At 40.6% G+C, this 23,569-nt stretch overlaps 1 protein-coding gene across 8 annotated transcripts in view; it reads left to right on the top strand.

Annotated features, from left to right (window-relative positions):
• The window catches only part of BEGAIN (brain enriched guanylate kinase associated), a 169,744-nt gene that overhangs the window by 137,855 nt on the left and 8,320 nt on the right, over positions 1 to 23,569 (top strand). For all 8 annotated transcript variants that reach the window (XM_054828834.1, XM_054828830.1, XM_054828828.1 and 5 more), the window contains one exon: positions 22,934 to 23,041. In XM_054828834.1, the coding sequence (XP_054684809.1) occupies positions 22,934 to 23,041 (108 nt within the window). The remainder of the gene's footprint in view (positions 1 to 22,933; positions 23,042 to 23,569) is intronic.

The raw sequence follows: 23,569 nt of genomic DNA, 5'->3' as shown, positions 1-23,569 counted from the left end.
AGTTGTTATAAACCTGCTGTACCTTAAACACATGTTCCATGTAGAAAAGGTACAGAAGACATGAGTGGTTTAAATTTAAATTATGGTATAACTGATAATGCTGGATATACATTAGTACTTTCCTACTGTTAAGAGACATTAAAAGGTGGGAAATGAAATGTAAGTAAGTGGGAAATTAAATGTAAGTAAAAGTGGTCCATTTTGTCAGATCTGATCTCAGGCCTGTGCGTGTTTAGAGACGAACTGTACAAGGCAGATGATGAGTGTGATGAGAACATTCCCGGACGGCAGTGAGCTACTCAGGGCCGTGGGGGTAAAAAGAGATCATGACAATCCGCAGAAGGATTTCTGAGCAAAGTGACTGACAGCATGTTGGAAACCCAGCTCTAACCTGACACATGCCCCAAGAGATTCAGAACTAGCTATTATCACTCAGGGTTTTGAGTTATAATAGATACTTCTAATAAAACACCATCTTAAAACTATTCTGTATATTATAAAGGATTAAAGAACAGAATAGAAACATCACTATGCCATAGTAAAAGTCAATGCTGCATCCATAAGCTGACTATTGTATGCAGCATAGGTTTCTCCATCACAGAAAAGATATAGGAGAAACAGAAAAAAATAACAGCAAAGAGCAACAGGATGAGAAAACTTTGGAGTGCATTCCATGGAAAGCACAAATACACAAACAGGACTCTTCAGCTTGTAGAGGAAATTGCAGAGGGAAGGGGATCCTAGGAAGGACATCCGAAAAGCCACGGGCAGCAAGGAGAAAGTAAACAGGAATGATTTCTCATCCCAGCCAACAAAAGAACCAGAGGGCATCAAATGAGAGTAGCAAGTGACAGATTCAAAACCAAAAAGGGGAGGCACTTATCCACACAGCACCTAGTTAAAGATCCTCCTGCCACAGGATATTATGGATGCTAAAATCTGGATTAAGAAAGTGATAAGAAAATACTACTTTGGTATAGTATCACCTGTAAGTAAGGAAGACCTCAAAGTGCAAGTTACCAGAGGCTGGGACAATATTCTGGGAAATTCTGAATCTATGCTTGCTCTGATCTTGTACACTACTCTGGGCGCCTCTGCTCTCAAACAAGTAGTAGGCTAGATGCACCTCTGACCTGACTAGTACAGTTCTTGTGTTGTTTAGACCTCTTATTGGTCTCAATAAAATATTTAGTTTGGAAAATGTAAGCTGATGCAACCTATAGGCCGGAAGGGTAAACCATGAAAACAAAATAAATCTGAGAGAGGAACAGCTTGTATTTCATTCCTTTCTGGTTAGATTCCTTACCAGGATATTTTTATATCCACGACTTACACCTTTTGCTGCTCCATCCTTTTCTACTTAGCCCATTAGCAATTTGCTACCCTGTTTATATGGAGAGGCTGAGCGGTCAATTAGGAGCTATCTCCAGCTATTTGTGACAGGGAAACACATGAGTAAAAGTATCGGTAAAGATTGTTCAGAGTTTGGATGTGATTTAAAAATATCCAGGACAGACAGACACCCACAACACTCTCTGCAGGAGTGGATAAATTTGGCCTTGTAGAAACAGAGGATAAAAGCCTATAAGGCCTTCAATAAGACTGGTAGAAAAATTTTGTTTTAACTATTTTTCAGTGGAAAATTACCCAGTCTGATGTTTGACCTCCAAAATGATGATGTTTGATTTTATTCTTTTTTTTTCCTCAGATGGTGTCAGATTTTTAAGGGAAAACTTCAGCTTTTCATTTAGAAAGTAATCGAAAGGTGTTTGGTTTGTGACTGCAAACTCAACTGAACACTCTGTGTCAGAAATGGCACCAAAGTGTCTCAGGGATTTGTCATTTGGGTCCTTGTCTTGCTGACTTCTCTGCACCATCTGCCCTGAATGAACAACAGTTCCCATGAGGTACAGCAGTGATTCAGAGCAAAAATAGACTACAGAATACATCAGCAGCCCAGGGATCCCATTTCACAAAGCAGAAACATGCAGAACTATCTACACTGCAGTTCTCCAGAGGGAACACTTCTGAAATTACATTTTTGGCCAAAAACAGGGAGCTCACCTCTTTCCCTCATCCTTCATTTTTGCAGTGCAGTCCTGAATCTGTGGGAGCCTAAACGGTTGTCAGTGCTGATAGACTTTTCTTTAAAACTTTGGATGCACAGATTGGGATAAAATCAGTGGCAGGTGTAGGGAGAGTTAGGACTGTATCTATCAAGATTTCTCCGCAGTGACTGACAGTTGCACCACCTAAGCTTTTTAGAGCGGAAGTCGTGTTTCAATGAAGCTATGATCCTATTACACCTTGCTGTTTTAATGCAACATGAAGTCATAAAAGTCAACAGATTTGAATCTGGAAACATCTAACATCTCAACACGCTGAGCCAAATGTTTCTGTTTAAGGTATTAGTCTTCTCCCTACCATCAGGTTTTAAATACTTCAGTTGCTATTTCCAAACACTGCCCTTCCGCTTTGCTTTATTAGTTAGCATTTAGGTACTAAGTAGTAAATAGAATTCAGTCCACTACAGTTTGTCACACTCTGCAGTTTAGAGCAGAAGTAGCTGAAGCATCGTTCTTTAATAGTGGCATAAGTCCTTGTATGAGCAATAAAAGCTGCCACTTTCTTTATGAGGCAAGCTAAATGCTATTAAAATGATGAATGAACTAGTTCCATTTTATTTGTTCAGCCTTTCCCAGTGCTATTCCCACAACTCTATTTAAATCACCAGCTTGTATTCTACATAAGTTCCTATGTGCTTGGAATGCACAGTTGCCTGCATAAAAACCCTTCAGAATGGCAGTAAAGTTTTATTTTCTTTTCCAGTGAGCAAACAGTTAAAGAATTGAAATGGAGCTGCAATGCACGGTCAGGATTAATCCCCATGTTCTGAGGCAGCTTTTGAGAGAATTTTCCAGGTAGTTTAAGAGACCATCCTGCTTTGCAACCAAGTGCTGCTGGTTATCCATGGGAAGATGAATCTCAGACTGATCAGTCCCTTTGGGACTGCAATACAGAACAATAATGTTCAGATCAAAAGCATCTTGATTAAATAACCTAATTAAAAGGTACATAGAATTGGTGTTGTAGCAGATTTTTTTCCCTCCTATCAGGATGACAAAATCTCCAAATTTACCTTCAAAATTAAGGGTAAACATTTGCTTCCAGTGACATGTTTATGACCTATTAATTAGTTCCTACAAGGATAGTTGAAATCCCAGCCCTGCTTTAAGACGGTTCGAGGAGCTAAAATTACCTTCAGCCAAACATCCCGAGACATAAACTGTGAAAGAAATCAAACACGTCTCACCAAAATTTGGCTGGGTGATCAGATATGGATCTCCAAGGTGCTAGCTTTAATGCCAGTGGAGAGGAGGAGGGTAAGGAGGGAGAACAGAGAAAAAGAATGCAAGTAAGCATACCAGAGCAATTAAACTGTCAACCAAATAAGCTGTCAACCAAAGTCTGTAAGCCATGGGTCATTTTAAAGGAGCACTTGAAACTCAGTGGTCAGCATGTGCTGCATGGCACCAGTCTGCTCCAGATCTTACCTGTACAGGAGGATACTTAGCTCAAGTTTTGAGTTTTAAAGATCCTCTGCTCGGTCTCTGGTGTATTAGGACAGACACATATGCCTAAGGAATGGGCCTAATTGGGTAAGAAATGGTAAGAAAAAATAAAGCTGGGATAGTCATTTGCTGTGGACACGATCATGCTAAGGGAAAAGGCAGTTGAACCATTGACATTCTAGGGAACCAAGGATGCAGTTTTACAGTCAGAGAAAGCCAATATAAGGCCTTTCTACAATCAGTGATCACTTGTCCTACATCAGTTCCAGCAACTGTGCTGCTGTGATGGGAACTGGGAAGCATACGAGAGAATGGGTGCCCCCGAGTCATAGGAACAAGATGAAATTTTGCAGCGCACACTACGAGGTGCCTGCTGCATATGTCTGGCCAGACTCAGCCCGTCTAACCAAATAACCCAATTTAGGAACATGACATTCCCAGGTTCCTTCTATAGCCGACAGGTAAAGATGGGCACTTCCAGCATCAGTTAGAACATGAATCAGTCTCTTGAGCACCAGGCTGTGTTACTCTATTGACTACATGAGCAGCAAGGGCCCCGTGCTTCAACAGTTTGCTCAGATATGTGCCCACCCACAGGCAGGACAAAGCTATGCCCTCAAAGTAATGAAAAAAATCTGATGTAAATTAAGAAACGCCCACTGGAGGTACCAGAAAGGAAGAAAATTATGTCTTGATTAGTCAATCATAGCTGTAAAAGTCATTTGGTGTGAGATGTCCCTTGTGAGGCATTTTTAGAGAACAAGGCCATGATGAGGTCATCTGGAATACAATATGCAGTCACGGGCACCCAGATGCAAGGAAGATTAATTCAGTCTGTAACAGGATTACAATAATCAAGGAAATGAAGAATTTATCTTCTGAAATGAGATTAAAAGATGCTGACTTGTTTATCCTAAGACAATAAAGGTTGTGGGGATTCTGACTGCTTTCTATAAACTCATCAGTCTAAGTTTCTATAAACTTAGCAGAGGCTGAGAGCTATTTAAACTAAAAGACACTGCTGCTACAGTAACAAATGGATAGATGCTAGCCATTAATAAATTTAGCCTGAATATTAGACAAAGGTTGCAAATCCCCAGAGGACTAGAACAACTTTTATTAGAGGCAGCTCCACCGCTTAGTTACATTGATGGTGAAGCAGGATCAGTTTACAGTTAGGATTTACAGCACAGCTGCCTGCAATAGCAAAGGGTGGGACTCATCAACTCACAGGGTCCTTTCTAGTCCAGTGCATCCCTGGCCTCCAGCATTTCACTTTGAGAACTGAGCGTTTTCTCAGCATTGCTCTGTATTCAATGCATTTATATGTGTAATGCTGGATTTTCAAAGACCTTCGTGCCTCACAGAGACAAAGGCCAAATATTCAGAAGTATTCTGCAGTCATAGGGCTACTCTCCTTGGATACACCTACCTGAGTGTGTTGACTCTTCAGCAGATGATGACTCTTCCTCTTATCATATACTCTTTCAGGGACCACGTTCTGTGCCACAAATGAAAATAAAGGCCTACCGAGGGCTTACAATGAAAATAATCTAAGCTGGAGGAAAGAGGTCCTTGTTTCCCTGATACTTCACAGAAGTCAGGGAGTCAGGTGAAAGCCAGCTGGCTGCAGGCTGAGCCTGACTAAGGCAAAAGTGACACAGGCTGGTTGTTTGCAAAGAGGAGGTAGTGAGGGCAGAGAAAGCAAAGCAACGACAAAGGCTAAGAGGACATACTGTGAGTTACCAACATACTCAGCTTTGATACAGAATTATTATGTAGGGAAAAAGACATGGAAAAAGCCATAGAAAAATTGCCTAAAATAGAACATAAAAGGTAATTTCTCCTCTTCTGAATACCACCACGTAACCACATTTTTAGGTGAGCATCAGCATCTCCATGACAGCGCCTCTGGTGCAAGGCAGCAGCCCCCACCCATCACTCTTTGAGCACTGTTTACAGAAAATGAGTATATCTTAGGTGACATATTAGAAATTTGCCAGATTTTCCACCAGCTGAAATGGTCTGAGAATTGTATGTCTTTGGAAAGAGTCATCTTCTAAGGAAGAATCCAAAGGGGTGATGCAGATGCAACAGCATGAGTCTTAAAGGGTTCTCTTAACAAACAAAACCAGGCTCCTTCACAGAAGAACATAGGATTTGGCTCAAGTATGTTTAGGCAGTTGAGGCCTACGCTGACCCTCACTGATGTTGGGATCTCTTCATTTTTCTTCTCTGCGTGGCATTTTGCTCCTGATTGGAGTCCTGGTCCATGAATAAGGCTCCCAGGCGCTACTGCAATACTAGGCAATGCAATTACACCTTAGCAGTAAATTTCTATTCATTTCAGTGAGCGATCATCCTCGCAGTGCTTGTATATGCCATAACACCATATGGCACCTGCATTTTTCTTCCAGTATTACTGTCATAATTGACATTATTTTTAATTTTTCCTAAAGGGCAAAATACATTTTACTTGTCCTGATCTCTGCAGGCATTTGATAAGGCAGGAGCATTAAGTAGCTCCTCAGCACTCTCAGGCCATTCATTTTGCAGATTTAATCACTAAAGTTCCTTTGTGCTCAACCTGAGGGAGCGGGAGCATATTCAGTACTTGTTAACCCTTAGGTTTTCATAGTTAGAAATGCCAGAACAGCAGGGCTTTCAGAGTCCTGCACAGCTAAATATACAGAGTAACTTAGAGTAACTTTGAGAATGGGCCCTGATAGTAAATATCATTGAGAAGTACTGTTGCATGTAGCTGAGGAGCTGAAAAATGAATGCATTTTCTGTTCTGACTTGATTTTCTAGTTCTGACTCCTATCCAGCAGTTCTTCCCCGGAGTCAGGAGGTGGCAGTCTCTGCAACCACGATAGAAACAGCCAATCATATTTTTTTCCCCATTTTCAGGCAAATTGAAAAGCGCCTTTAAAAATGAGATTTGGGAGAGGAGAGAAATTAACATCAATGTTATGAAAAGGTTCAGGCAGCAGGGGTTTTACACACACACACATGCGTGCACACGCACGTGCACACACAGGTCTTTAATTCGGAAATTCCTGTTCATCCTCACAACAAGTAGCATGATAATAAAATGGTCCTCTCATCAACTCTGTTTTGACACCATAATATTTCCCAATGAGCTTATTGGATTTTAATCCTCTTTTAAAAGAAACGTTGTGCATCTCATTCATTTTATGAGCACAGAATAATGTTTTTCAGTTTTAAGCCTGGAAAGCAAATTCTATTTTAAAGCTCCATTTTATCTGTTGCATTTTTAAATACAGAAGAGAGTTTTTTATACTGATAATTTGAAGAAAATCTTTTAGCAGCACATGAATAATGGAAAATAAACCTTGGAGGGAATCCCTTAATATTTTTAAATGTTCAGGCCACTTTGTTTAAGCAACACTACAACAACAACAAAAGAAATGCAGAGATGTAGAATTTGTTGAAGTGATATGAGATGTGTGGTTTCTGGTCAGTGATTTTCTGATTGAAGCTTGAAGAGAAGCCATAACTCAAGTTTTTTTTTCTGTACCTGCATCACATTAACATTAAAGCGCAAGCCTGAGTCAGGGCATAGGGCTCTGTCTTGGCAGATAGTTTAAACACTTGCAAGGTGATGCTCCCACCTTTTCCTTCCTATTCACAGAGTACTTGAGCATCTTATGCTGCTGTTGTGATGATGCTCCACATCTTCCAGACAATCCCCTAGCACAGAGCTTAGAGGTTCCTGAAATGTCTTTTCTTAGACTAGAAATGCAAATATGATTCCAGCTTTCATTCTTCAAAATTAGAAAGGACTCACCATCAGTTCTACTATATTTTTAAAATACTGCTGGAGACAGCCAGAAAGCTAGATGAAGATAAAAGCACACTGCAGAAGTCCATTAGTAGGACTGTTTCCAATGATTGCAATTAGAATTAGAGATTTGTAAAAAAACACCAGTGAAAAAGAGTGGTATAGATTGCAGTTTCATAGCAGCAGACTGATATCACAGGACTCTAAATAATGCATAGAGAAGCTGAGTCACCTGTAGTAGGAACATTTTAGGTTGCTGCATAATTCAGGAGCTTTTGTTCCTATAAAGAATACATTAAGATTTTCAATTCTAAACTTCTAACAGGTCCATGGTCACTTGACAGTGATAAATAGTGGCAATTAACATGTTGTACAGTTTAAAGATCTCACTGTTTGACTTTCATTTTTCATTTCCATTTCTCCTACAGTCCTCACACTGCCATTCACTCTCATGTCAATGACCTGACTCTGGGCCCCATTCAATGGCAGCCTTTCTTCTCACTGAGGCTGATGTGAGGTCACCCCTGTCGAGGCTTTCCCAGGGAAGACTGGACAGACTCATACGGCCATTCAGATCAGCCCACCACAGCTCAAAGCTTTCACAAAATGCCAAACCAAAGGAGCAGGCAGGCTGCTCTGGTAATGACCTTCAGCTACATGGAGTAGCAAGACACCTCTAGGGTGGTTCTTACTGCTCCAGGACATGCAGGAGACATGCACAGACTCAGCCTTCTTCAACTAGGCAACAAGCATCTCATGAAATTTTAGCCAGGTTTCTGCAGGATCTCCAGGCAGTTACTCACCAATAGAAAAAAAAATTGTTTCTTCAAACACAGGAATTGCTGATTGAAATGTTTGTGCCATGAGCTCGATGGATCAGATGAGTTGATCACAGTCGTTTTTTTGCTGGCATAGAAAACCTATTAAAAAACCATGTTGTTTTGACTGGGTTGGCTAAATTATTTATGAATGCCTGTATTTTCACACAAGACAGATCTAGAGAACCTAAAATCTGACATGGCACCTCATGCCAGCTCTTAAGTTGCATTTTTGTTACCGATCAAACAGCAATTAGGACATTGCTTAAAATCAACCTCTTGTATTTAGTCTGCTGGAAAATATGGACTTTGAAATCGTGCCAGAGTGGTAGGAAGTGTTTCTGTACCTTCCAAGAGTGCCTAGTTTCATCACCACAAGCAGTTAGCACCGGCTGTGATGAGGTCTAAATAATATAGATCTCCCATTGCCTCTAATGAAAGGGGTTTTTCTCCTCTTACTTACCTGTATTAAATTGTACTTTAACATATTTAAAAATATCTATATTAGGTTATTTTTTCCTACAGCTGTAGCAGGTAAATTGAGGGGGAACCAAGCTGCAGTTTTGCTGATGACTTTAAGCCGTTTACTGGAACACACCAAGACACAGCAGGTTAGAGAAGGGGATTTAAACAAGTTTTGATCCAGAACATAACTGACCTTCTCACCTCTAAGAATTACTCCTATGACTTCTTCTGAACCTTGGGACTAGTGCAGAGGCATCTAACATTACTTTCTAGCTTTCAGGTTGCCTGATGTTTAGCCTCTTAATTGCTTCAAATATATTCACTCATGGGGAGAGTATTCATTCTCTTATTTTGGAGTGGCAAAATGGAAGGGATGTTTGTTAAGATTTGAAGCTACAGCTAAAAATTAGAATAAAAGAGTCCTTTTGACAATCAGACATTTTGTCTAAAGCCTTGACACAAATTTCTTATCACTAATGAGAATCAGCACAGCTCTTCAGTGTCCTTCCACATTAGCACATTTCTCTCAATAAACAGACCTCAGTAGCTGAAGAGCAAATTACATCTCTACTCCTAAAGCATAAAATGTTATGACAGGAAGCCTTAGAAAAGGACCAGTAAATTAGATGTCAATTCTGAAGACAACTAGTACACGCAATGTACCGCATCGTGTGGAGGATACATTCAAACAGAACAATGTGGGAATACAAGGAAAACAAAAGCCGATAAACCAAGTCATAAACAAAAGTCATAAACCAAAAATTGAGGACAAAGACAGACTAATGAGATGAAAAGTTTCCCTAAATTTAAAACTATGTTCCTAGAAATATTTTTGAACAACAGCAAGATGGAGGGTGGAAGGAATCAGAAGGCAAGCAACAGAAGGAGAAGGATGCTGGCTTTTCCAGAGCAGTGCCTTTGGGTCTGGCCTCCAACTTTTATTTTTTTGGGGAGGAGGGTATTCTCTGACAAATATTTCCATTTCCTTCCCAAACTTTATGATTAAAAATAGTCTCCCTAAAGTTCCTTCCTAAGGTCAAAGCCATAAGCATCAACCAGCACTGTTCTCAAGCACAAGTCTGTTCTTTTTCCTGCCTTTTATGACTGGTTCAGGGGCCTAACATCCCGCCCAATACTTACCTTTCCCATAAGCCAATAAAGTCTTACTCTTGACAGTGAGAGAGTATTTGGTTATGGCATCTAAATCTAATTTTCTAAATGCCAGAGGGTAGTTTATCCACCAGGCTCCCAGGACCTTTCATATTCCCTTGGCAGGAAGGAAGTAGTTGTCAAATGATTTTAGCATTCATGATTGAAGGAGCATCCCTTAGAGAAGGGGAAAAAACCAAATTATCAAAAAAGCAAATTAAAAACAGTTCGCTTTAACATCGTGGGTTTACCAGGAAGTTTTGTGTTTGGGTTTGGGTTTTGTTTTTTCTTTTTCCCAGAAAACTGTGTCTATAAGTAAATGAATTAGTTATAAGCAGTAATTACCTTTCAGACCACTGTCACTTGACAAACACCACAGCTAAAAAAAGAAATTGAGTGTGTTAAGGTTAGACTGAAAAGCTCATTATAGACAGAATTTCCATCTCTGATGCTTTGTGGAAGAATTTTTCAAAATCACTCAGTGTAACACCCAGAGATATACTAAATGCTTCTGCTGTTGGGGTACCTCAGAACTCAGGGACAATAGTACTGGGCAAAGTCCCTGCATCTTGTCTTTATGGTCCTGCATTGTCCAAATCTGAAGCAGCTCCCTCCTGACTGCACTATAACTGTTATGGGCTTCTTACACCAGCTTTGCAAAGCCAATATCACAGACTGTCTGTGCTGGAAATCGTCTCCTGCTGACACAACTGGGGCATTTCGTGCCACTTCAAGTCCTTGCCTGGCCACATGGGCCAGAGACCAGATGAGCATCTTCCCCTGTTCACTCAGCTGCTCTTAGCAGGAGGTAGAGCTCTTGTGCCACACGTTGCTTTAAGCCAGAACATTTTTTACTACTGATGGCAATCCAACTTCTAAATTCAATGGAAACTACAGACAATGTTGAGTGATATGTCTTAGGGAACACTTGCAAAAAAAATATTTTTTTTTTTAAATAGCAACCTACATAAGCTTCCACCTAAGAGTCCTAAAAGAACTGGCAGAGCAGATTCCCAGCTTCCCACTCCAAGCTAAATTAAAAATATAGACTAATGTGTTAAGCTGCTGTTTATTTTAAATAAGCCTTGACTGTTGGGATAATTCCGAGAGGCTGGAAAAAATGCTTGTCTCTACCGATATCCAAGATGTCGAGCGTAGAATGGGGTAAATAGAGGTTGTACAAAACACAAAGCGATAGTTTGTGATGTTCAGCTACTGGAAAACTAAATCACAGAAGTATAAATAATGGAAGTCAACATGTTTCTATGAAAAATGGTTTAGAAAGCCACAATTTCTTTAGCAAAGGCAACCGAGTAGATATATTTGGAGAGTAAGATATGATGAGTACCATTTCATAGGATTCTGATTAAAAAACTACCATGATACAGTATCAAAATCAGTTAGTAGATGGGTTGCAAAATTACTAAAAGCCACCTCAAAAAGTAGCAGGCACTGGGCTATTTCCGTTATAAAAGAGTCTTTTCAGAGGGCTGGATCAGGACAGCCCAGTGACTGGTACAGTTCTCAGCATTAATCAATGTTTTCAACAGTGTCCTAACAGTAAACGTAAAATTATTGCTGATAAAATGAGATAAAAAGGATTAGCAACACTGTTAAATGGTGATAAGTAAGTGCCCATTCAGTCAAAATATGTTTTCCCACAGACAATTAGAAGCATAAAATCTATGTAGATGCTTTGCAGACCATATCCAAAAAATGGGGAGAGGAAAGTGGAGGGAGGGGGGCTGTACCCTGGAAAGCAGAAACTCAGGAAAGCTCAGTGACTCTGAAAGTCACTGGCTGAACGATTCAACAAGAGCTCCCAGCAGTATGACATGACAAAGTTGACAAACAAAGTATTTTTATAACCATGGGAAAAGTGAATAGAGCAGAATGATGATTTTGCCACAGTTCCAGACAAGGGAAAATCCAGTCTGAAGACAGTGGATGAAGTTCTGATATTTATGTTTTTTGAAAGGGTGTGGAAAATTGCTCAAGCTGACTGACAACTGAAAAATAAGACTGAGAAGTAAAGAAGCTGCCTCAGCAAGAGACTCAAGGAGCTCACTTGTTTAGTGTAGCAAAGACGACTGAGTAGTATAAATGTCTTTGCAGGGAGAAAATGCTAAATATTAGACAGCTATTTAATCAGACAAAACAAGAACGATAACTATACTCAGGAACCAGACCTGCTCAAATGGGCGAAAGTGTTTACGAAGGTAGAGGCACAGAGCTCCTGTTACCCAGGGAAGTAGCACATTCTCCATTTCTTGAGGTTTTTCCATCAAAACTGGCAACAGGTCGTTTCCAATCAGCAACAGGTCATTTCTAATCAACTTACTGAAAGCCTGTCTCAGCTAGATTCACATTAGTTGCAAAATCCCTTCATGCTGCTCTTCCCTGGGGACAGTTACAGACCCAGAAAAGCAAGCTTTCCGTGAACTACAAGACTTATGTCTTAGGACAACATGAATTGTATGACATTGAGCTAGTTACTTAAAGTAAGCTTCATTTTACCTAGTTTTAGTTATCTAAAAGCTAGCATTTTTATCCTCAGCATCTCTGTCAGCCAGTGGAGAGAAGCAGGCACTGCTGCAGAGCTGTTCCTCCAACAATTCTCAAACAAATCAATATACAGTGAGGAATTTCATGCTTTGAAGAAATCTCTATGCTGTTCAAAGGAAGGCAGGAACGTTACTGGCTTAGACCTGGGCAACAACACTCCAGACATATAAATAAGGGAACGTCTGCCTTAGCCTCTGCTGAAGAAGATATTAATATTTATAAGCTGCTGTGAATATAATACCTTAGAGACTTAAAATTATTAGGAAATATATGAATAGCTATGATAAATGGTATCAAGAAATCACAGTGTTTAATTTTTTGCAAAGCTCTAGGGTGAACTAAAACTGAATCTTGAGATAGCATAGGACAATATTCAGACCGTGAGCCAGATCTCTGAATGCCACAAAGAAATACTGAGGATATTGAATCCATGTACACTTTCCTTAACGGCAAAGACAGCTAAAAAGACCTCTTTCCCAAAGTTTTTTTCCATTTTAAAGGGTTATTTTTTACCAGACTGGCTTTCAGGATGGCAACAAAAGTTAAGGAGGCAAATGAAATTCCAGCATAGCTCTGAAATGACACAGAGGAGAGTAGAGCTGATTCAAGTAAGGCGGTTGATCTAATGACATGAAAGAAAGTTTATGACATTTCTCTTGACCAAAAGGTAGAGTTGCTCTCATCTATACAAACTCTGGAGGCAACGGGTCAAGTGACCACCCTGAATAGCAACATAAGGAACATACAGCAGTGAGTTTCCTATCTGCTTGGAGGAGCAAATCCTTTCATAAAAATATATCCGTGTTTTATTTTCTTTGGATTTGATCCCAGCAGTCAGATGGGGAGGAAGTGTTGCACTTCCTTTATAGTAAAGCTTAATCAGTACATCGAGAGATCCATTCTGCAGCCTTTCCTTATACCAGGAGAGTTTACTCCTCAAACACTGCTCAGCAGACCCAGTGGCGCTGATATGAGGATCAAATGTGACTATATCTAGCAAAGCCTCATGTGACCACAACCAGGCAGCAAACGTCACTCCAGCTCTCTAGCACGCTCCTGCCTGTCCCTCCAGCCAGGATTTCTCAGCAATTCCAAAGAGCCACAATTAAATACATATAAAAAAGAACTACAACAACAACCACCTAAACAGCTCTACAGAGAGCTGCGTTAGGAGGCAGAAGAGACTTGAGTAACATATTAGCAGGATTGGAAGCAAAATTCTCTCCTTGTTCAAGCAATTTACATAATGACTCTTTTCTTTTTTAGACTTTTTTCGCACTAGTTATTTAATATAGTCATTATACTTGCTTATGGCAGTTTGAATTGGGATGCTGCCAAAAAGACAGTGTTTAGCAGGGTCTGAGGGGCTGGATATTTGAACAGAGCATTTTACTTTAATGACCTTCCCCAGCTCTACCTTGAAAAGAGCTTATAGGGATTTTCTCACAATGTTCTCAAGGAGCTGATCGGGGGAAAAAACCCACCAAACCTTAAATGACTTTACTCAACATGAGATTTTACAAAATAAATATCAGATATATTCTTTAACAAAAAAGGAGGGACTAATTTACGAAGAAAAGACACAAGTGCATTATGCCTCTTGCCTGTACTACGCTTGCAATTTTTCAGCCAGCTTACCAAATATTTCCAATCAATGACCCTGTTGATGCTTGAATGTATATCAAATACATTTAAGAGATGAGATGAGAAGAGCAAAATATAAAGGCATACACACATTGGTTGTGGACATGTTTATAAGGATCCATTTCAACAAGAGGAAGAGCCCTAGATGTGAACTGGGGTAGTCAGGGGACAGAAGCCTACAGGATAACAATAATACAGCAATAAGCCTAGTACCAGAGTTAGAAGCCTGACAAGGGCTGCAGGCAGAGCAGACCTGCTGTGCATGGCTCCCAGCTGGCCGAGCACCACCGAGCAGGGCTTGGACACAAATCTGGCTCAGCACAAGTCTTCGGTGCAAGAACAGATATCTTGTGCCCTCGAGTGCAAGTATAAACCTGGAGAGGAAAAGCCGGCCTTGCCACAGGAGTGTGATGAATCAGAGCAAACTTTTCTGAGAAAGAAATATCTTAACTCCCGAGAGAAAGTGTTTAGCTTAACAGTTATTTTAAGACAGCAATTACAGAGGGAAGGGGAGGGGAGTTTGATTTTTCTTCTACACAACTAATTATTAAGAAAAAAATGTCAAAACATGACAGGAAATGTGAATTTTAAAATTCCTAGAGCAGAACAAAGTATTAAAGAGCAAAGTACTGTAAATAGTCTAGCCTTAGATTTTTGTTTGGGTAGGAAATTGCCCTTGCTTAAATAGTCAACTCTAATTAGAATTCACTTGCATATTAAAAAGATCTGAAATTTATATGAATGAATAGAAGATTCCAAAATTCAGAATTCCATGTTTTCCTTCCTAGGCCATTTTACTGTTTTCCTCAGAGAAATTAATGTAACTTTCTCTTCCTAGTCCATTTAAGTAGAGTTTAAGCAATATCCTGTCTCCAGTAATTTCTCCATTTCCACAGATGAACCTGGCTAGAAAGTTCAAGCATCAAACAGTCAATCAGTAGAGTGACAGCTTCAAGCTGCAAGCCTGATGGGCCTACCTTGTGTGGCCTGGGGATAACGGTACTTCTCCTTTGCCACTCATTCACATAACTTCTTTTTCTCTTTGCAAAATATTTTGCTCTTTACCAGTAGCTCAGCTGAAGTCTCTATTCCTTTCATTTCACTAAGACCATATCATTCTCTTTTTAATTCTTTTGATGAGCTCCTAGATAACATTACAGAATCAAAAAAACTTAAGCTATGGCAAGAGCAGACAATCTAGTCTCTTCCTGAGACAACCCAAACCTCATACAGCTGTCGCTTCCTTTTATCCCATGTGTTCATCATAAGAAAGGCCTGTCACATTGGAATAACATTCTTGCCACTATCTTCTTTAAGTAGAAGAATTCCAGCATGACATAGATTTTTGCAGCAGGTAAAGCCTCCGGCACAAGACGCATCAACAACATATCTTCTCTGACCCTCCCAGAAAAGTGAATATTTTAAAATCCTTAATGCCATACATTCGTTTCTGAAGAATGCAGCCTTGCCTGTGCCCTTGGCAGCCTGGAAACAGAAAATCACTTTAAATAAATATCTAATATACCATAGAATAAATATAATGAATTAGTCATTACTCTTTACGGTAACATAACAGCATTCCTGAAAGCCAGGCTCTATTAGCATTATGAAGAGGTGTTGAGACAAGGATGGGTGTCCTGGGAATTACTGCAGTGGGAAGCAAAAATAAGACAGTGGTACATCGTGAAGTGCAATCAGGATGCTGCCACAGACTCTGCATACGTCCCTACAGGTTCCTGCAGTTTTGTTTGTAACTTGACAAAGAATTACCTAATAAATTAGCCAAATGTTTGGCTCTTTTTCTCTAGTTGCTTGTAAAGATGCACACTCTTAAACAGACTTGTGGGTTCAGTGAGTCTGTAAGTGAATAGCTCCTTTGGATACTCATTTTGCTGTTAAACCAAAATAAGACTGTTATACAAAGAAGTAAAAGCAAAAATGCCATACATATTGAGTGGTGCTCTCAAGCAATGATCAACACCAAATCCTGCACCCCAAGGTTCATGTCATGAACTGGTATCAGTTTCATTTTTTTATTGAAATGTCTTTTGTTATTCTTTCTTGTTGTTCACATCTTGTCAGTTTGTGGTTTTATTACAGTTTCTGCCCATGGGTGCAAGCAAGCGTGAGTAGAGGAAATCCATAGCTAGGCTCTTAACTGGCAGACAAACTCACATAGCTCCAAAGCACCCATAAACATGCACACACAAACACAGAATCTGTCATAATAAGACAGAATCATACAATTGTAGAATCACAGAATGGTTTGGGTTGGAAGGGACCTCAAAGACCATCTAGTTCCAACCCCCCTGCCATGGGCAGGGACACCTCCACCAGACCAGGCTGCCCAAAGCCCCATCCAACCTGGCCTTGAACACTTCCAGGGATGGGGCATCCACAACCTCTCTGGGCAACCTGTTCCAGTGCCTCACCACCCTCACAGGGAAGAATTTCTTCCTTATATCTAATCTAAATGTAACATGAATATCTGCAGAGCAGAAACTAACATGCAGTAATGCTTAAAATCATTAATTACAGCAGATAATACCCAGTGATATCTGCAAATCTACACCATAGTTTGCTTTTTTATGAGCCAATTGATAAAACATATGTTATGCATATGGTCTATGGGGAAGTAGTTTAAATAGAACAGCTGTTAACTTTAAGAGTTACAATAGAAAAAAGGGTTTATTTCCACCACAAGGTTTTTTCATTCTTGTTTTCTTTACATTGTCAGATATGCCCCAAGCCTAGTCATCCCCCCCACCACCCCAGTTTCTGTTTAAGACTCTGCCAGCAAGCCAAGAGGTCCCTCGGTTCAAACGCTGTATTTACAAACTGTGCCTTGCTCAGCAGAGACCATGATACACCTGGATGGGAAGAAGAGTGCACATAAGCTGGAACTAAGTTACACTATTACGCTCTGCAACAGTGTAAAGTTTCCACACCTGGTGGGAGAGACTACTGTGTACTCTCCCAACCTTCAATTCCACAAGGAATGACTATTTTTAGTTATATCTCACCAGGATATGAGAGATGCACTGACAGATGCTATGAAACAAATTCATCCTCACTCATCATTGAAGTAGTGTCATTGAACAATCACTGCGAATGCACGGAGCATCTGGGTGTCCTTTCTTTGTGATAGATAACACACTCTCATCTCCCATTATTAGTGTCATTATTAGTAATAATTAGATGCTGCTTCACTGACTCCAAAAGACATGCATTCACATGCACCAAGTCTAACCTGAGGTCTGTTTGGAGTTTTGATGGAATACCATGGAGAAATATAAGTAAACTTATACCATATTCAATGCATACTTGTTCCCTATTTTATTAGGACCTAGACATGTATTAATTATATATTAAATCATCTCTGCATAACAATAGAAGCATTTTCTTCTGTGACAGATGTCAGTATTTGCTAATAAAAGGATTTTAAAATACCCTTTATCATAACAAGCCCAAATTCTGCATACCAGTTATCACAGTGGTCAACTAAGGTATGGTAACCATAATTCATTACAGAACTCACAGAATCACAGAATGGTTCGGGTTAAAAGGGACCTCTGGAGGTCATCTGGTCCAACACCCCTGCTCAAGGACCTAGAGCAGGTTGCCCAGGACTATGTCCAGATGGCTTTCGAATATGTCCCCGGATGGAAATTCTACAACATCTCTGGGCAATCTTTTCCAGTGCTCAGTCACCCTCACAGTAGAAGTGTTTCCTGATATTCAGATGTCACCGCTTGTGATTCAGTTTGTGCCCATTGCCTCCCATCCTGTCACTGGGCACCACTGGAAAGAGCCTGGCTCCATCTTCTTTGCACCCTCCCTTCAGATATTTATACACATTGATGAGATCCCTTGTCTTCTCCAGGCTAAACAGTCCCAGCTCTCTCAGCCTTTCCTCATAAGAGAGATGCTCCAATCCCTTAAACATCTTCCTGGCCATTTCTTGTACTCTCTCTCCAGTATGTCCATATCTATTTTGTACTGAGGAGCCCAAACTGGACACAGTGCTCCAGGTGTGTCCTCACCAGTGCTGAGCAGAGGGCAAAGATCACCTCCCTCGACTTGCTGGCAACACTCCCCTAATGCAGCCCTGGTTACCTTTCATTATTGGTTCATGGGGCTGTTCCTCCCCGGGTGCAGGGCTTTGCACTTCCCCTTGTTGAACTTCATGAGGTTCCTGTCAGCCCATTTCCCAAGCTTGTCAAGGTCCCTCTGCACGGCAGCACAACCCTCTGCTGTATCAGCCACTCCTCACAGTTTTATGTCGCCTGCAACTGCTCTGTTTTGTCCTTCATAGGATAATTTCAATGTGATTATAAAGTACCACCTTAAAATACACAGACCTTGTTTTGAAAGCATACCCCCCCATAAGCATTTGTTTGCCAGCTGTAATCCACAGAATAACCGTACATACATTGCAGTTGCTTAGCAGATACCTTACAGCACCTATTAACAGTTGCAATGAAAAGATCATGACTGGTGCTCTGCGAGAAAAGTACTGACTTAACAGTGTTACACTGGTCCAAAAAGGTGGGGGATTTCTCCTGTGCAAGTGTTGTCTTCCTCCTGGACAAGCACAGCAGTAAAGGACAAAAGGAACAAAGTTCTGCCTGTATTCCACATCCAAAAACAGTAAAGCTCTGTCCAGGCATTTGGGATGGGATATCAGTGTCACTTTGGTGGTATTTGTAGCAGAACAAGTCTCCCTCTCTTTCTGTCTGTCATTTAAGCATTACTTATTGAGAGGTATTTCCAAAAGAATGCTGCTCGCCTGCCTTGATGGTCACTACTACCATTACATTGTTCTCATGGTAGCACTGAAATGCTGTCCATTGAAATGGTCCTTACAGCAACATCAAGAACAGATTTCCATCGCCATGTTTGAAAAGGCTGACATTTCCACAGACCTGCACTGCTCATTTGCAAAATTGAGACTGATTTCAAAAGGTCTGTACACATCTCAAAACTCCTGCAGGACAGCAGAGACAACAGTAAGCAGCCTAGCCTTGACTAGTAGGCTGACACTGGTTTACAGTAGGACACTCCAGCTGCTGGAAAGCATTGAGAGGAGACTGAAACATTACCAGAGAGACAGACAACTTTTAGGCTACTTCATTTCTGCTGAAGGACTAGAGTAGAAACCTTCGTGGATCCACTAACACACAAGAAAAGCAGATCTTTTCATCCAGCTTTTGTTACTTTCCAAAATACACTTATCTATTAATTATTTTGGTACCAACCTACCAAAACTCTTTTCACCCCGCTTGTACCACCGATGACAGGTGCAGGGACTAGATGATACCAAACACTTTTGAAAGTCACACCTTATATTTTTATGGATCTGTGAAGATATGAGGGATGTTGTCACTGTGAGAGATACAAATTATAAGAAAAACAAGGTTCCAGACAGAGATGATATCTTTTATTATATCATTTGATCCCATCGTGAAGAGCAGATACACAATTCCTTCATCAGATCTGAGAAGAAAGCAGTGAGGCTTGTACTAAATCCAGACTAGGAGCAAGGGCTCCGAGCGCTTGGTTCCCCCAACATTAATATCAGCGCTGTGCACTGCTGGAGTCACCCAGCAGTATGAATTTGATCTGACTCAGACGTGGGCACATGACTGCAGTTCTCCTGAGTCAGTCAGACATACGGAGCTGCATTCTTTTATGCTGGCTCTGTGCTGGGGGAGGAGGCAAGGGCAGGATGCCCTGAGCTGACTCAACAAAGATTTCTGAACAAGGATCCACCAGAAGCTCAGCCCGTTGCAGCCTATAGCTATGGCATTTTGGAGTGGACTTCAGGAGCCCTCAGCCCAGCTGCAAGCTATTGGCATATTAATAACACCATTAACTTAATCTGTTATTGAGTTTTGAGAGACAGGTTGTTAGCACCTGCAGAACAGAAAGCATTGCCAAAAGGAGAGAGGAGAGGTCACCAGCCTTATGGAAGAGCAGGAGGACTAAGCATCTAAAAACTACCAGACATAGAGGGATCTGCCAAAAGTGGTTATAAGTAAAAGAAGCATTTCTATTTGTAATTCACCATCATACCACTGATATTATGATTCCTGTCGTCCTTTCAGCCCTCTCTGATATCTGTACCTGATGCTGAAAATATGATTGACTGACTGCAACTGGAGAGCTCAAAGTTGCAGTCCTCAGTAAGCAGCAATCCTTTTCATGCAGTGATCCTGCACTACCATGCCATCTCTTCCAGCTGCACCATTTTCCCCAAAGTGGTGTCCGGCTGTTGCCACCACTGGACCACAATAACATCTGGCTGAAGCCCTGAACTTTCAAAGATGGTCACACAGTATGTGGTCAATATGCCAAAGTCTTTCAGGGTCCTGTCCACCCTTAGGCTACCTTGATTTGCTACAATGGGACAGACTCTGCTCATGTCAACAACGGTGATTTCAAGAGAAAGATGCCAACATATACTGGTGGAGAAGATTGGGACTGGCCTTTCTTTTTCATTCCTCCTCCTTCACAGTACTGCTGAGGTGTTTATGACTTTGGTGTCTATCTGCTGACCTGTATAGTATAATTTTGGACTGAGGTGAATTTTACAGTTTAACAAATATAAAATATTTTTTAAAGTCGCACTTGGTCGAATACGAAGTCTGGAAAACATCAGCCCAAAAGTTATCATAACTGAAATAAAATGAAACCATAATTCAGTCAGGTTCAGCATTACTCAATGCAATGGAAAGTACTGTTTCCACAGCCCGAATCTGCTGCCCTTTTATGAGTTCCTCTCTGGGCTAGGGACTATAAATCCTTGACCAGACGATCTTTCCTGAACTGTAAAATAAATTGAGTCCAGTTCAATTTGGTTAGGCAAGAGCAACACTTATTGAAACCAGAGAGTCTTAGAGCAAAAGGGAGTCCTACAAATCAGCTCCTCTGGCATTAACGACAACTTGTCATACAAGGTTTGATAAAATCTTCAATACAAATGGTTATTTGGAAGATTAAGTTTGTATTCAGTGGATCTGGATCCTTCCAAAGCGTGAAACAACTTGGAAAACTGAGGGGACACATTTTTCACAGGTACATAGGTTGTCATTTGTCTACCTCATTACACAGCTAAATACCTTTGAATGTGTAATCTTCAGTCATACTCTCAAAGGAGACAGATTTCTAGAGGTGCACAGATGTCCAGGAGGCTTACAAAGTGCCTAGCTGTTTAGTTCACAATAAAATCAATGAGAGTTAAGGGCCTCATATAAAACTGTGTCAATCTGCCTAATTAGAAAACACAGCCCCTAAGATGATGTGTCTTGTTAAAATCAGTGTGATTGGAGCTCTTGCAAGCTCTCAGAGCTGCGCTTGGGCTTTCCGTGATATAGTCCCCACGCAGCTGGCAGGAGCACCTGCTTGGTGGGAAGGAGGACGGCAGAGGTGTCAAGCCTGAGCCAGGCTCCAGGCACAGCTAGGCTGTCGGGATGGACGTCTTGCAACAGCAGGGAACAGATGGTCCCTAGAAAAGCTGACATTAAAACAGTCCAGGCCAGACCTTCACAGAAACTTCAGTCGTATCTGCGCTGTTTAAAGCAAGTCGTGGGTTTGCTTAGACCATTTGAGAAGGTGTTTTTCTTTAAGTAGCAATTCAGGATGAGAGTTGCCATTCCAATTTAATCACCCTTCCTTAATATAGCCTGGTGCTTTGCAGCTGGATAATTAACCTTGATATTCGTTCGGACTTCAAAACACACAACTCCCATTGCTGTCAATTAGCTGACAATGCTGACTGTGTGTTGATGGAAGATTTTTGTGTCACCCTGGCAATATGGCATTTGGGAAATTTCAGTAGGTAATACAATCAACCTGCTGGAGAAAGTCCTTCACAAATTACTCTAACGGTTTTAGAATGGGAAGTGAGATTGTGAATTTGTCACCGGATTGAGTTCACAAAACAAAACATGTATACGCTAAAGTTTACCCTACTTTCTGTTCTTATTGCAACGTTGCTTTCTAAAAGATCCCTCCAGATAATTGGCAAACCTTCTTGTTATCATGGTCTTGTACTGCTCTGAGTAAAAGGAAGATGCCTTGATCTCAGCTACACCATTCAGAAGCTTCCATACTTTTTAATACTAACGTAAGGCTGGAGGCAGGGTTATAAATGATTGCTACAAAATAATTTTTTATATATGAGGTGACACAATAAACACTGCAGTATGAAAATGGGACACAGTATGGGAAGGGTCAGTGGCACCTTACTTTTCCTGCTGATTTCTTTGCATTCATAATAAAGAGTTACAGCCTATTGGTAACAAGATTAAATTAGTGGGCAGCAAGAAGTTCGAAGCAGAATATTTTCCTGTTATCCTGCAGTGGGTCACATTCTGCTAATGAGTGTTAACCCTGCAATCAGGCAAACATTCATCTTGAGAAATGAACAACCTCATTCAGGGCTTTTAAACCAGCCAGCACAGTCAACAGCTAAAAAGAAATTGGCTCAAATACAGCTACTTTCCTTTTTAAATATTGTTCTTCCTCCCTGATGAGAATGGGAGCTAATGGCGTGAATGAAACATTCTTGCAGTGAAAGCCAAGAGCTGCTCAGGTCCCTTCCAGGTTAGAAATCCTGCCTTGTGATGAAGAAGGAATAGATGGTGCTCAGGCGAATGCGTTTGCACAGGCTAGCTAGAGCCTTTTGTGAAGGTTCCTAACGTGAGCTCAATTTGACCTCCATATTTTCAAAGTACATTGCCTCATCTGTTGATTGAAAATATCAAAAAATAAGAAAAAAAAAAAAAAAAGAAAGAAAGAAATCTTGGTCTGTTGTGCTTTTCCCTGGATTTGAGAATGACATCAACCTTTGGGCCTTTTTCTGAAATATTCTGACAGTAGAAAAAATACTGACTACTCCATTCTCTACACAGGGTCAACATTATGAAGAGGAAAAACGGGCTTTGAGCCATGAAATAATTGCACTCAATAATCACTTAATAGAGGCCAAGGTGACAATAGATAAGTTGTCAGAAGACAATGTAAGTATTTAATTATGGATACATCTTGAGATTATATTCAGAAATAAATTACGCCATGCACTTCCCATGGAATTATAGAATAATTTCTTACATGTTTACATAAAATGTAACTAGTCACCTCAACAGTTAAAATTCATGTTTGATATTCCCATCATTTTGTAAATTCAGCTCTCCTTAAGCTGTGGGGTTGGAGTGAGACTTTTCATGGATTTTTTTTTCATTATGTCTAACCTAAAACTGATTTAAAAATATTCTAAGATATGGCAATATTCCCGCATTGATTTTGCCATCAGTTTCAGTCTAGTACAGTAAACTGGCGGAAGCACATGCTCAGAGGACACAGGTATGGAGTGAGGATTCATCATAAGGATTTTAGGCGCAGCACAGAGCCCTACATTTCCTGCAGTTCCTCTGATCTTTCAGTCTTTGCTCACTGAAATGGGATGCCCAGCACAAGTGAGCTCTGCTAGCTGAAGGTAGGATTGTCCCAACCTGGTCGCTCAGATGATTGCATAGAGCGGGAGCTGG

Source organism: Grus americana, chromosome 5 (assembly GCF_028858705.1).
Source record: "Grus americana isolate bGruAme1 chromosome 5, bGruAme1.mat, whole genome shotgun sequence".
NCBI lineage: Eukaryota > Metazoa > Chordata > Aves > Gruiformes > Gruidae > Grus > Grus americana.
This window is presented reverse-complemented; position numbering and strand designations above follow the sequence as displayed.